We start from the raw sequence: 15218 nt of genomic DNA on the forward strand, positions 1-15218 counted from the left end.
GCCCATGCCGTCTCCTCATACAGCTGATCGTCAGGGGTGCCGGGTGTCGGCCCCCCATTGATCTGATATTGATGACCTATCCTGAGAATAGGTTATCAATATTGCAAGCCCGGACAACTCCTGTAATCCAGATCATACCCAAATATTAATCAGACCCAATACTACAAAATTTATTCGGACTCCAGACCATACTCCTAAATTTTAACAGACCCCTTAGGTTTATCAGACTGCAACAACTGTACACTTGCCACTAGATCCTGATGCCTGCCAGTGTGAGGACATTGTGTGCACCAGTGCAGTGGTGCTTCAACCAGACAAGGACCAGGGAGTGAGGAGTGGTGAGTTAGATTAGCCTTGATCACCATTCTCTGGTTTTATTGTACCAGAGAGAGCTTCCCTGCAAAATTAAGAAATTACATTGAAATCAAAACCTGGATTTAAATGCCATCAAGATGCTGTGGAGAGATTTGCAAGAAACCACCATCATACAGGTAAAAAAAATAAGAATCTCCATGGAGGAGCAGGACATTTTTAGATATTAGAGACTGGTATGCAGTTATAAAAACTAAACCAAACTCAACCCAATTTAGGTTGTTTCTGCCAATAGGGTCAATACCAGGTATTATTAGGTGCAAGAGTGCACTTATTTTTCTACAGAAGGACTTTTTTTGTTGTTGAATTCCATAATCTACAGTATATCTTTATATTCTGTTTAGACTAAAAGAATTTCTAGAAAAAAAATTACCTGGGATGCCCTTTTTCGTGTGTAAGTAAGAAATGTACTGCATGCTAGCTGCAGCTGCTGAAAACAGGAAGGAAGCAGAGTTGGATGATAGATGTGGTCATTTAATACCATGTCACACTCATACTTGTCCCGTGAAAGTAAAAATATAAAAAAACACAAACATCAGCAAAATGTAGCTCATAAAAACCTGAGAAAAGCATAAAAAAAAGGGAGAACCAAGTACGGTGAGAGGAGGTAATGAGCATAGCGGCAGGAGGGGAGGCAGGACACATATTACATATACAGCTGTGATGTAAGCAGAAGTGCGTAGACTATGTGGAAACTTTCTGAATCACTCTAAGACACAGGATATGAAGTGACTTGGACTAGAATTGAGATGCCTTAGCGTTCTTGTTCTCCTAGACATGAGTAGCATGTTGACTTTGGTTTGGGTCCCTTCATAGCTCATCGGTAAGGCTGCGAGGCATATTCAAATGCTCTGAGAATTGTTTCAGTTAAGATGGTTTCCAGGATTACAACAAAGGGTCTGTTTTTTTCTTTCTTTCTAGAAACAACGCCACTCTTGTTCATGGGGCTGTGTCTGGTACTGCAACCCATCCCGTTTAAAATGTAAATGAATGCTGAAGAACCAGCTCATGCTCAATAGTGGTATTGTTTCTGGAAAAGGCAAACCCTTTCTTCTAATCCAGAAAACCCTTGTAGTACTGTATAGTGAATATTTAACTTTTTGTAATCTGCTTTGGTTGTACAAATGAGAAATGCTGACCAAAATGACTTTGTTTCCTCTTTTATGGCCAGTTAGGACAGCAGGAAGAAAAGACGAGTGACTTCGAAACAGGTTTAAGAATTTTCTATACAGCTTTTATATCGATCGCTATTATATCATTCTCTTTCTGTCACTGTAAATAAGCCTCTTGTATGCACACTTTGTAGTGGTTATTGTACAGGTGAAACTCGAAAAATTTGAATATTGTGAAAAAGTTCATCTATTTCAGTAATGCAACTTAAAATTTTAATATTGTGAAAAGGTTCAATATTCTAGGCTCAAAGTGTCACACTCTAGTCAGCTAATTAATCCGTACCCCCTGAGCAAAGGGTACCTCAAAATTGACTTTGGGGTTTCATAAGCTGTAAGCCATAATCATCCAAATTATAACAAATAAAGGCTTGAAATATCTCGCTTTGCATGTAATGAGTCTATCTCATATGTTAGTTTCACCTTTTAGTTGCATTACTGAAATAAATGAGCTTTGCACGATATTCAAATTTTTCGAGTTTCCCCTGTACTTCAAGTAAACCAGTTCAGCAGGGGAATAACGTGAATCTCCATTGTCTGAAGGCTGTATTTCTAGCACTGGCAGTAGGACTTTTTGTGCCTCACTCATTAGTATCCAGAGCCCAGATGTGACTGTAACCTCTGCACTCCCTATTTTTACACCTCTGCAGTTCAGGATCAGTGTATTTTCATTTGTACTGGTGGTGGTGTAGGTGTTCTTCCCTTTTTTTCCCCTTTACTCTTCTTTTTTATGTTTTTACATATTGGACTGCTTATAAGACATAATAGAATTATGAGCCCCTGTTACACAGGGGAATACAACCTGATGTAGCTTATCTGGTTCTGCTAAGACCCATAGGCTGTAGCAACTATTCCTTGAGCACATGGGTAAGTGACTTTGTAGTAAAACGTCGCTGCCATCTGGTTGTCTTTGCATTCGGTTATGTACAGTATATAGCTGTATTATGGTGTAGGGTGGCTTCTTATCTGAACTCCTCTGTGGGATATGTGCATGGCTTTATAGTATACAAAGTAAGGCATCATGCATAAAACCGTATGTATTTTGAAGTCCACATATTGCATCTGTGTTTTTTGCGGACCCATTGACTTCAATGGGTCTGTAGTCAGTATTTTGTTGTTATATCTTTTTTTGCAGAACAGACATATGGATGCAGAAAGCAGCTGGATTATCCGCTTTCCAAATCCGTATGTTTGTTCTGCAAGAAGATAGAATATTACGCAAAAACGGACGGAAACAAAAAACAGAACAACGGATCCGTGAAAAACGGACTGCAAAACACTGAAATAGCCATACGGTAGTGTGAAAGAGGCCTTACCCTACAAGTACTATCTCCAAAATAACAACTAAGGACCATATGTTGATCTACTCTAGGTTAGAACGTGTGGGTACGACGCATGATCTGATATTTTAGATCGCTATGTTGTTCTTAGAGAAGACCTTAAAGTGAATCTCCACCTTTGATCAGCATGTAATTTTTAGATCCAGAATTTTGTATTGATTAATTTCACAATATATCTTTATAACATGAAGTAGAAAAAAGTAGTAGGGCACACCTACACTTGGTTACACATGGAGAGTTATTTTAAACAATATATATTTATTTCATAAAACATTCAGAATATTTATAGGAATACAAAAACTGTAGTTAAAATACAAAATATCTAAAATCGCGTCACCGATCCCTCTCCCTGTTAGTTACTTGAAGAGCTTCAGTTTTCGGTCTTGTAGCTTATTTTATGAGAATTATTGATCATATTACAATACGCGTTTTGGAGTTAACTAAGACTCCTTCCTCAGTGGTCCATGTCTCACCTTAATACCAGCCAGGTTGGTGAGGCTACTGGACAGACGTTACATTAAGTCACTTTATTGGGATCACTACCTATGTGCATCAAGGATATATAGAGACTTTACCTTTCTATGTGATATATATGTTTTTTATGTGAATTTTGTATTTTAACTACAGTTTTTTATTCCTATAAATATTCTGAATGTTTTATGAAATAAATACATATTGTTTAAAATAACTCTCCATGTGTAACCAAGTGTAGGTGTGTCCTACTACTTTTTTCTATTTCATATTTGCTACTTAGAAGATTGGGTGGATCTTTTCAGCAGGAGCACCCATTCCATATGTTGATTAGTAGGTGAGCCATCTCTATCAATAATTAGCATTATCTTTATAACATACAGAGTTCTGCAAACATCCAGTATTCAAAGATAAAATGATTGCTAACTGTTGCCACCACTAGATGGAGCTTAGGAACTAACAGTACACTATTTCATTATTGTGTTCAAGGGATTTACAGTAAAGAATAAGAGTGTGTGCTTCCTCTAGTGGTGGCTGTAGGCAGAATTGTATCTGTTATATATGTCAATGCTGGCATTTAGAGTTCTGTATCAGACAAACAGCACCAATAACATACTGTATATTAGGAAATTAATTAGCACAGCATTTCACATATATTTAGTTCTAGACATTCAGATTAAATATATTTACAGTTTTTGTCTCCTGAATTGAAAGTATGTGCTGTACATTAGTTTTCTTCAAGTTTGAAAATTTTTCTTTCTTCCAGCAGAGATGCGTTTCCAGTATGTGCTGACTCTAATCACAGGACTCATAGAATGCATTTGCTTTGCGGGGATCACCTTTGGGTGGGCCTCCCTTGTGTTTGTGCTAAAGAAGGAGAATTACTTTAATGACCTGTGTCCAGACACAAAAAACCAGTCTACCAATGCTACAGGTGGTAAGTACAATATAATGTCAAAATTTTGTCTGCCAAAATGTGATTTAGAATTGTATTACATGGTCACAAACTTTTCACGAAACTTTGCAGAAATCAGTTGAATATAAGAAACTTTTATCACTCTTATACACTGTGCCTCCTAAATTAAAGTTGGCTATACATTAAAAATATATCTCTGACAAACCCACCAATTTTGGCGGGTTTAGACAAAAATCTAATTTGTATGGCATCCTTCAGACTTGACAACCTCTTCCCCCCCCCCCCCCCCGCCTTTCCCCCGGGTGATGTCTGGGTAGATAAGAATCAGGCATGTTGAATTTCAACTGCTTGATCCTTTTGTATTCAGGAAGGTAAGCCTTTGCCAGAGGTATCTGACAGTGGCTTACTCCCCTCTCCCCATTCGCAACATATACATTCTTGGCCAAGCTAGGCAGACATATGTATCAGATATTCGGGAGAGATAGCTATTAACCAAACAAGCGTTTGACCTTTATCTCATGTGTATAGCAACCTTAACATTCTCTGTCTTAAGATGAACTTTCAGCTCACTCCTCTTCCCCACTTTAATTCCACCTCCCCTTTCCCTCTCCATAGACTTCTTATGGGCATCCTATGTGATCCTTTATTGAGTTCATACATCTATCTTTCCATGTAGAATATTAGTTTAGGAGTGAAGGGGGTGGGAGTAAAAGAAATTTTCTCTGATAAGATATATTACATAATTTTCTGTATTCATCTCTACGTTTTATTCATGTAAAGTTGTGTTAAAAGATAGTGATCATTTAAAGAAATGTACAGCCCATTCAGGGCATCTTCAAACAGCTTATTGGCTGGGTGTCGGGAGAAGGACACCCACTGATTTGATATTGATGACCTATTCTGAGTATAGGCCATCAATATCAAAATCCCCGATAACCCCTTTTAAGGGATTTTCTTATTTAAACAACCCATTTTCAAATACTCCATTAAAGGGGTTGTCTCACATCAGCAAATGGCATTTTTCATGTAGACAAAGTTAATACAAGCCACTTACCAATGTATTGTGGTTGTCCATATTGTCTCCTTTGCTGGCTTGATTCATTTTTCTATCGCATTATACAATGCTTGTATTCAGGGGTTGTGACCACCCTGCAATACAGCAGAGGTGGTCGTGCTTGCACACTATAAGAAAAGGCTCCGACCTCCCTGGTGGGCGGGACTGCAGGAGTATGCATAAGCTGGTGCTTTTTCCCATACTTCATTTCTCCTGTGATAGCGCTGGATTACGCACAGTTTCCTGATCATATACCATCAGTATTGTCATCAGTCTGGCTTCAGGATTTAAATGCATATTCCTTCCTCCCTGCATTTTTGATGCACTCTCATAGACTATAATTAGAGATGAGCAAATTTCTAAAAAATTAGATTCGGTCGGTTCGCCAAATTTTCCGAAAAGATTCGATCCTAATTTATTTGTGGAGAATCACGTTAAAAACAGCTATTTCCTGGCTGCAGAAAGCCTGTATAGTGGTGTAGAACACTGTGCCTTGCAGTAACACGCATAGGGAGTCTGCTGTGGTAGTTAAACAATACTGTGAGTCAGTATGACATGCAGATCACAGGCGTCACTCTTAGAATCAGTGCACACTTCACTTATTTGGGCAGTTACAGGGCCAAAACTGACCAAATAACTCAAGTATGAACTCAGCCTTACAGGTCAATGTTAGCGTCCAGAAGAAGCGCACTCCTTTTACACCGTCGTCAGCTGTTTCCACATAGATGTCTACAGAACCTGTTCTATTAAACGCTTTTACAAGTAGAGCCCCCCTGACAGAATGGAGAGGGTGTCAGCAGTAAGTTTGTGTTGACCTCACTGATAATTTTGCCCTTCCTCTGATCTGTCAGAACAATAACGCCCAAATAATTGATCTTGTCTATTGAGCATTCGCCTTCACTTGGTCAGCATTTGGTCAGTAATCCATCAGTATTGCTAAAGCCAAAAAAATTAGACACACAACGGATCCTGGAGTGCATCCAAAACAGAGATGAATGGAATATTTGCATGTCTTCTGTGTTTTATACCCACTCCTGCTTTTGGCTACCAAATCATAAGCCAATTCTGATGCATAATAAGGGCCATGTCATACACGCCTGCTACATAGACAGGATCCGTTGTGTGTCTCATTTTTCCTTCCTTTTGACAGATCAGAAGAAGGGTCAAAAAAATTATGATGTCAACCATGCCAAAAAGGCAAAATAGTGGCCCAGTCATGAAGTGGGGAGGCTGGGAACAGCATGAGAAGTCCATAGAGTGGCCCAATGTAATAGTAGTGAGGTGGCAGCAGCATGATGGGACCACAGAGTGGCCCAGTGACATAGTGGTAAGGTGGCAGCAGCATGAGGAGACCACAGAGTGGCCCAGTGACAAAGTGGGGAGGTGGCAGCAGCATGAAGAGACCACAGAGTGGCCCAGTGATATAGTGTTGAGGTGACAGCAGCATGAGGATAACACAAAGTAATGATGTGGCAGCAGCATGAGGAGACCACAGAGTGGTGAAGTGGCAGCAGCATGAGGAGACCACAGAGTGGCCCGGTGACATAGTGTTGAGGTGGCAGCAGCATGAGAAGACCACAGAGTAGTGATGTGGTAGCAGCATAAGGAGACCACAGAGTGGCCCAGTGACAAAGTGTTGAGGTGGCAGCAGCATGAGGAGACCACAGAGTGGCCCAGTGACATAGTGTTGAGGTAGCAGCAGCATGAAGAGACCGCAGAGTGGCCCAGTGACATAGCGTTGAGGTAGCAGCAGCATGAAGAGACCACAGAGTGGCCCAGTGACATAGCGTTGAGGTAGCAGCAGCATGAGGAGACCACAGAGTAGTGATGTGGCAGCAGCATGAGGAGACCACAAAGTAGTGATGTGACAGCAGCATGAGGAGACCACAGAGTGGTGAAGTGGCAGCAGCATGAGGAGACCACAGAGTGGCCCAGTGACATAGTAGTGAGGTGGCAGTAGCATGAGGAGACCACAGAGTGGACCAGTGACACAGTGTTGAGGTGACAGCAGCATGAGGAGACCACTTAGTGATGTGGCAGCAGCATGAGGAGACCATAGATTGGCCCAGTGACAGAGTGGGGAGGTGGCAGCAGCATAAGGAGACCACAAAGTGGCCCAGTGACATAGTGTTGAGGTGGCAGCAGCATGAGGAGACCACAGAGTGGCCCAGTGACATAGTGTTGAGGTGGCAGCAGCATGAGAAGACCACAGAGTGGTGAGGTGGCAGCAGCATGAGGAGACCACAGAGTGGCCCAGAGACATAGTGTTGAGGTAGCAGCAGCATGAGGAGACCACAGAGTTGCCCAGTGACATATTGTTGAGGTGGCAGCAGCATGAGGAGACCACAGAGTAATGATGTGGCAGCAGCATGAGGAGACCACAGAGTGGTGAAGTGGCAGTATCATGAGGAGACCACAGAGTGGCCCAGTGATATAGTGTTGAGGTAGCAGCATCATGAAGAGACCACAGAATGGCCCAGTGACATAGCGTTGAGGTAGCAGCAGCATGAGGAGACCACAGAGTAGTGATGTGGCAGCAGCATGAGGAGACCACAGAGTAGTGATGTGGCAGCAGCATGAGGAGACCACAGAGTGGTGAAGTGGCAGCAGCATGAGGAGACCACAGAGTGGCCCAGTGACATAGTAATGGGGTGGCAGCAGCATGAGGAGACCACAGAGTGGACCAGTGACACAGTGTTGAGGTGACAGCAGCATGAGGAGACCACATAGTGATGTGGCAGCAGCATGAGGAGACCATACTTTGGCCCAGTGACAGAGTGGGGAGGTGGCAGCAGCATAAGGAGACCACAGAGTGGCACAGTGACATAGTGTTGAGGGGGCAGCAGCATGAGGAGACCACAGAGTGGCCCAGTGACATAGTGTTGAGGTGGCAGCAGCATGAGGAGACCACAGAGTGGTGAGGTGGCAGCAGCATGAGGAGACCACAGAGTGGTGAAGTGGCAGTAGCATGAGGAGACCACAGAGTGGCCCGGTGACATAGTGTTGAGGTGTCAGCAGCATGAGGAGACCACAGAGTGGTGAAGTGTCAGCAGCATGAGGAGACCACAGAGTGGCCCAGTGACATAGTGGTGAGGTGGCAGCAGAATGAGGAGACCACAGAGTGGCCCAGTGACAGAGTGGGAAGGTGGCAGCAGCATAAGGAGACCACAGAGTGGCCCAGTGACATAGTGTTGAGGTGGCAGCAGCGTGAGGAGACCACAGAGTGGCCAAGTGACATAGTGCTGAGGTGGCAGCAACATGAGGAGACCACAGAGTAGTGATGTGGCAGCAGCATGAGGAGACCACAGAGTGGCCCAGTGACAGAGTGGGGAGGTGACAGCAGCATGAGGAGACCACAGAGTGGGCCAGTGACATAGTGTTGAGGTGGCAGCAGCATGAGGAGACCACAGAGTGGCCAAGTGACATAGTGTTGAGGTGGCAGCAGCATGAGGAGACCACAGAGTGGTGAGGTGGCAGCAGCATAAGGAGACCACAGAGTGGCCCAGAGACATAGTGTTGATGTAGCAGCAGCATGAGGAGACCACAGAGTGACACAGTGACAGAGTGGGGAGGTGGGGGCCAATACCAGTACCAGCTGAAGATGGCAGTAGGGGGACCTGGCATCAGGTGTGGCATCAGGCGGGTGGCAGCATCAGAATAGTAGCTGAAGAAGGTAGCCAGAAGAAACAGGCCTCTTTTGTCAAAGTGTAGGTGTGGCACCATGGATGATTTAGTCTGATTCATCAGGCACTGGTGTTTGAAAATCCTGGCTGATCCACGCCTGATTCATCTTCACAAAAGGTCAGTTTCTCCACATTTTGGCCAGTTTTCCTTGGGGTAACTATGGCCACCGCCGCACTAAACACCCGCTGTGATGCCACACTGCTGACCGGGTAGGAAAGCTTGTCCTTAGCAAACTCGGCCAGTTGCAGTCACAAATCAAGTTTGGCTGCCCAGTAGTCCAGGGGATCTTCGATGTGGGGTGGCAGGGTGTACTCCAAGTATGCCACAACCTGCTGGTTCAGGTTCTGCTCTATGTCTGCCTGCTGTTGAGTAGTTTCTTCAGTAGGCGGGTAAAGAAATCTGCTCATCAGCGACTCTAGCCTTAACTTGCTGCTGATGATGCTGGTACTGCTTCTGCCCCCCCCACCCACGGCAGCCATGGCAGTGGAACGTTAGCGCAGAGGGCCCACCCGGGCAGACCTGCGTGAAGGATGTCTTGATAGTAGTTTGTACTCCCTGTCAGCGGGTGTAAAAAAGGCCCCCATTTGGACCGGTAGCGAGGGTCTAACATGGTGGAGAGCCAGTAGTCATCCCTCTGGCGAATGGTGACAATTTGGCTGTCACTACGCAAGCGAGTATGCATCGGGCCATTTGCGCAAGTGACTTGGAGGGACTCCTTGCCTCCATCTCCACTGCATACTGCCACGGTGTGTCTGGGTCCTCTGCCTCTTCTTCCTCATCGCCCTGTAGCTCCTCTGGCTGCTCCTCCTCTCCTGTCACTTGTGTAGAAAAACCACCCATTTCTCTACACATTGCTTGTGCTCGAATGTCCTCCTCCTCCTCTAGTTCTGCCACCACAGAACTAGAGGAGCCGTGAGATGTAGTCGCCACGTCTCCTGTCCCCTGGCCAGTATCTGTTCCAGGACATGAATCAGTGGAATGATGTTGTTCATCCCGTAGTCAGGGCCGGTGCAAGGATTTTTGCCAACACAAGCGAAGCTACATTTTGGCGCCCCCCCCCCCCTCGCAGCTCACCTGGCCCTGGTCCCGTCTGCAGCAGCTGGCTTCTCCTCTGTGTGGTCCTGGTATCTTCTCTCTGCTTCAGACAATCGCTGGTTTGAGGACCGTATTTTTCGCTCTCTAAGACACACCTAGGTTTTAGAGGAGGATAATAAGAAAAAAATATTTTCCATTACACCTCAGGTCAGACCAGCAATCAGACCCCCAATGTTAATCAGACCTCAGATCAGACCCCATGTCAGACATCATCCCCCATCCATCAGCCCCCCATGTCAGCCATCATGCCTCCATGTCAGCCATTAGCCCTCCATATCAGCCATCAGCCCCCCCATGTAAGCCATCATGCCCTCATGTAAGCCATCATACCCCCATGTAAGATTTCTCCCCCTCCATGTCAAATCACCCCCCTATGTCACATCAGCCCTCCATGTCACATTTCTCCCCCTCCATGTCACATTTTTCCGCCCTCCCCCAGGCTGCGCCCTAAGGCAGTCGCTTGGTCTGCCTTATGGTAGCACTGGCCCTGCCCGTAGTCCTGGCGACTGACAAATTGACCTCCTCAAAGGGCCCAAGCAAACGGCACATGTCACAGAAGAGCTGCCACTGGCTAACATCGAAGTTACACAGGGGGGGTACCTCTGTCCATCTGTATCATCAAGAAATCGTTTATGGCCTTTCACTGTTCATATAATCGGCCCAACATATGGAGGGTGGAAAATCGGTCCAACATTTGGAGAGTGGAATTCCAACGGATGGAAATGCCGCATATTAGCCTATGTTGGGGGGTGCCATTCTGCCGCTGCAGCTCAAGGAGGGTGTGCTTTGCGGTGTACAAGTAGCTGAAGTGCATGCAAAGTTTCCTGGCCATTTTCAGGATGTCTTGCAGATGGGCGGAAGACTTCAAGAAACGCTTTACAACCAGATTGAACACGTGCACCATGCAGGGCGCATGGTTCAGCCCTCCTTGACGCAGCATGACACCATGTTCTTCCCATTGTCGATCACCATGGTTCCGATTTTGAGTTGTCGAGGAGAAAGCCAGGATTTGATTTCTTGATGAAGGACGCAGAGAAGTTCCTCCCCATGTGGGACTCCTTTCGCCCAGGCAAACGAGGTGCAGAACAGCGTGACACCGTAGTGCCCTGCACATGTGGTATGCTAGTGGGGCACTGTAAATTGTCCCTGCAGTGGAGGCTGAGGACAAGGTGGAGGATGAGGAGGCAGAGGTGGACATTGTCGCAGGACCAACGGCGTGAGAACGTGAAGGCGGAAGCAGTGTCACCTGGCCAAGTTGGCTGGGCAGGAACCACGTTTACCCAGCGGGCCGTAAAGGACATATATTGTTCTTGACCGTAGTTATAGCTCCCCATGTCGGCGCTGCCGTGCACTTTGGCAGACCCTGACAGGTTCAAGAACTGGCCCACCTTCTGTTCTACATATGTGTGCAGGGCTGGTACTACCTTTTTGGCAAAAAAATGACGGCTTGGGACTCTCCACCGTGGCTCGGCACAAGCCATCAGTTCTCTGAAAGGTGCAGAGTCCACCACTTGGAAAGGGAGGGACTGCAGCACCAGCAACTTGGCCAGGAGCACGTTCAGCTTCTGCACCATTGGATGAGTGCATGCATACTGTACCACATCGGAGCCACGGTTCTCCCAGGCCACTTTATGATGATGCTGCATGTATTGACGCAGGGCGGTGGTGCCAATATTGGCACCCTGCCCACTCTTCACCTTCTGCCCACAAATTCGGCAAATGCCTATGAGTATGGCATTTTCACACCGTTGAGTATGGCATTTTCCCCCCAACACTCTTCACTGACTGCCTGCTTCTGCTGCCTCCGTGAACCCCTGCACCGCTAGTTCCCAGGCAGGTAGTCTCCTGCGAAGTGGGCGGTCTACCCTGGTCAAGTTTGGCTCTCAACCTCCCACTGTTGCCACCCTGCTGACTCCTGGCCACGCTACCACCTTGCTGGCTCAGCCGCTGCCTCACGTGCAAGCTGCCACCCTCTTCTCCTGATGATGATGAAGCCCTATCTTCACCTGGCTCCCAAGTGCGATCGGTTTCATCATCATCCGCTACTGTCTGCACATCATTGATGTCCCCCTTAATGGTCTCAGGGCCAGGAGCCTGACCACTCGCAACATCAGCTCCCACGCGACTCTCATCATCACTACTTGCCCGCCTACCGGAGGAAGCGGCAGATCTCTCCTCCAGATCTTGGCTGGGCAGTAGCTGCTGACTGTCCTCTAGTAGCTAATCCTCGATGAAAAGTGGAGCAGAGCCTACGGCATATAATACTTCTCTAGCAGAGGGAACAGAAAAGGACAAAGGCAGGTTGAGGACAGGTGAGGGCACAGGGCCTGCTCCCGAGCCATGCCAACTATAACTCGTGCTGTGACTGAAGAACCCACCGACTCTTGGCTGGGGGTGTCTGATGTCACTTGCGACAAAGTAGAAGACCGAGTCAACCATCCAAGCACCGCTGGGTTGCTGGTCAAGACACAACTGCTAGATAACACCGGGAGTTCAAGCCTCTCGCTGCGACTCCTGCTGTCCCCTCCCCTTCTGCTGCCTGCTACAAAAACATTTTGGCCACTGCCCGTTCCCTTTGAAGGGCCTGTCACTTGTCTGTCTGACATACTGTTAGATAAAATAATTAAATTAAAAAGAAATTAATACACCCCAAAAAAGCTGAAGAACAATGTAACTTGACCACAGAACGGCAAATAAGACGTACTTTTTTTTACAGTTATACACACCCAAAAAGGCTATGTTACTGCACCGAAGAATGGCAAATAAGATGTACTTTTTTTTTACACTAAATCACGCCAAAAGAAACTTTAGAACAATTTAAATGCACCGCAGAACAGTTAATATGACGTACGTATATTTCCTATAAATACACCCTGCAACACAGCACTTGCACCCCAATAACAAACAAGGTTTGCTGGAGTTACAGAGGTATCATCTAGTGCAAACCTAAAAGCAGCAGTATTTTATATGTATGTATTGATGGTGTCACAGTCATATATAAAAACTAAAGACCAATAATTTTTTTTATAGGGTGCCCGCCTCAGGATGAGCATTTTTCGCTAATATTTACAGTGGCAGCTTTCATGAACAGTGCCATGACCTTTCCCGGTGGTTATATTTTTGATCGCTTCGGAACGGCAGTGACAAGGTTTATTGCTATGTAAGTGAAAATTCAACAGTTATATTCTAATCATATACGTGCACCACAAATATGCAAAAATTGTGGCTCCTGCATCCTTGCCTCCCTAGATTTGAACTTATGTGGGGGAGATGAGCAGCTGATCACCAGTGGGTCTTCCTTTCTGGGAAGAGGAGGTCCCCCATGCATGTCAATCTATTTCATTATAAAATTTCTTTAATGTGTGGTCTTTTTTCTTCTTTTCTAGTTGTCTATATACAACAGCAACCCTCCTTATTGCACTCTCTACAGCAGGTAGGTCATGGTAAAGTCCTTACAGGTAGAAAATGTTTACCATGTTGGAAGACTGAAGCACAGTTCTGTTGTCAAAGGTGTAATTTAAAGCTCCAGGGTAAAATCTGTTACAGCGCCAACAATGATGTTCCATTTATATATTGGAGTCTTCTTATGTGGTAGTAGTAGTGTCTCTGAAACCTCTCAAGCTTAAAGGGTTTCTGTCAGCCCACTAAACCGTTTTTGTTTTTTTTTTGTTTAAGAATAATCCCTACACTGCGATCTCTGCATACATAAGTAAAATAATAATTTACGTTCAGTAGAATTTGATAAAACGCTATTTTTATAATATGTAAATTACCTTTTACCTTTTAAAGTAGGGCGGCTACTTGCTGGTAGCAGCCGCATCCTCCGATCCTAATGACGCCCCCTCCGCATTGTGATTGACAGGGCCAGGGAACGGAATCATTCTCTGCTGGCCCTGCCTGTTTTTATTCAATATCTGGCGCCTGCGCCGCGGCCGTACCTATCTTCAATCTGCGCAGGCGCACTGAGAGGCGGCCACTCACTCGGCCGCTCGCTCCTCAATGCGCCTGCGCCGGGTGTAGATGTGACGTCATCGGTGGTTTAAGGGCCTGGATGCTACTAATATTTCTCACCCCCATAGCTAGGTCTGATGGTTTATTCATTGTCATGTGCTTATGATGTGTTATTGTGCTCTCTCCCAAAGTAGACAAATTTGCTCTCATTTCCCCATTTGCTACAATTGAAAGTGTGATAAAGATGATCTCTTTACCACAATGAAAAACAAGATCTAGTCACACAGTCCATTAAAGGAACAGTAAACCTGGCTGTTGTTGTTGTGCCTGAACCAGTTATTGCAAAAGTCGAATGCATTCAAGGCGTGAACATGGGAGATCAAATTTGATGTTAATAAATGTTTAAATTCTCAATGTACATTTTTAAAAAATGTTTCAGAACGTCTTACAAAAGTAGAAGTCACACTCACCTCACTGATCCCCAGTGCTCCTGTTCTCACATTACTCAGGGCCCCCGCCGGTCTCCATTTACAGGTCCCTCTCGACATTTGAGTGATCACATTTCCTGTTCAAGAGGTAAAGGAGACCAGTGAGGCACCCGGGAAGCATCGGAACGAGAGTAGCATGGGATAGGAGAGTATTACTTCATAAAAAAAAATTTAAGACATTTTGTCACTTTTTACAAAAATGTATACTGTGCGGGCAACTCCATCAGCACTAAATTTCAAGCAGCAGATTCCTGTAAAAGCAAATGAGATGTTGCTGTAAAAGTTGTAATCTACAGCCCCTTTACACGGACCATCGATCAGGGCAATTATTGGGAAGAAGCATTCCTTGGAACGCTCCTTCCCAATGATTTCCCTGTGTAAAGGTTCTGCACCAATAAACCAATGAACGAGCAAATGTTTGTTCATTGGGTGAATGCATCGCTAATTATTGCTTCTGAGCAGCAGATCTTATTGTGTAAACAGGGATCTGCTACCTAGAAACAATAAATGTGTATGGGAAGGATCGATGCAGGTGAGTGCTGCATGTAAATGTGACGCAATGGGTTACACGTCACTGGTGCAGCCAGCCATCAACATCTGGTTTGACGTGGGTCACGTGGCTGCTGCAAATGAGCCATGTCAAGTCGGCTGTTGATGTGGAGAAACCAGGGGTGCACC

General features: G+C 45.4%; 1 protein-coding gene across 10 annotated transcripts in view; it reads left to right on the top strand.

Moving 5' to 3' along the window:
- The first annotated feature begins 371 nt into the window (after positions 1 to 371).
- The window catches only part of SLC43A3 (solute carrier family 43 member 3), a 47378-nt gene continuing 32531 nt past the window's right edge, over positions 372 to 15218 (top strand). Inside the window, exons 1-6 of one of the 10 annotated variants that reach the window (XM_040437041.1) lie at positions 988 to 1195; positions 1544 to 1583; positions 2301 to 2408; positions 4119 to 4289; positions 13132 to 13261; positions 13488 to 13534. In XM_040437041.1, the coding sequence (XP_040292975.1) occupies positions 2405 to 2408; positions 4119 to 4289; positions 13132 to 13261; positions 13488 to 13534 (352 nt within the window). In that variant the 5' untranslated portion in view covers positions 988 to 1195; positions 1544 to 1583; positions 2301 to 2404. The other 9 variants (XM_040437042.1, XM_040437038.1, XM_040437039.1 and 6 more) reach the window with 9 other exon arrangements.

Source organism: Bufo bufo, chromosome 6 (genome assembly GCF_905171765.1).
Source record: "Bufo bufo chromosome 6, aBufBuf1.1, whole genome shotgun sequence".
NCBI classification, from domain to species: Eukaryota; Metazoa; Chordata; class Amphibia; order Anura; family Bufonidae; genus Bufo; species Bufo bufo.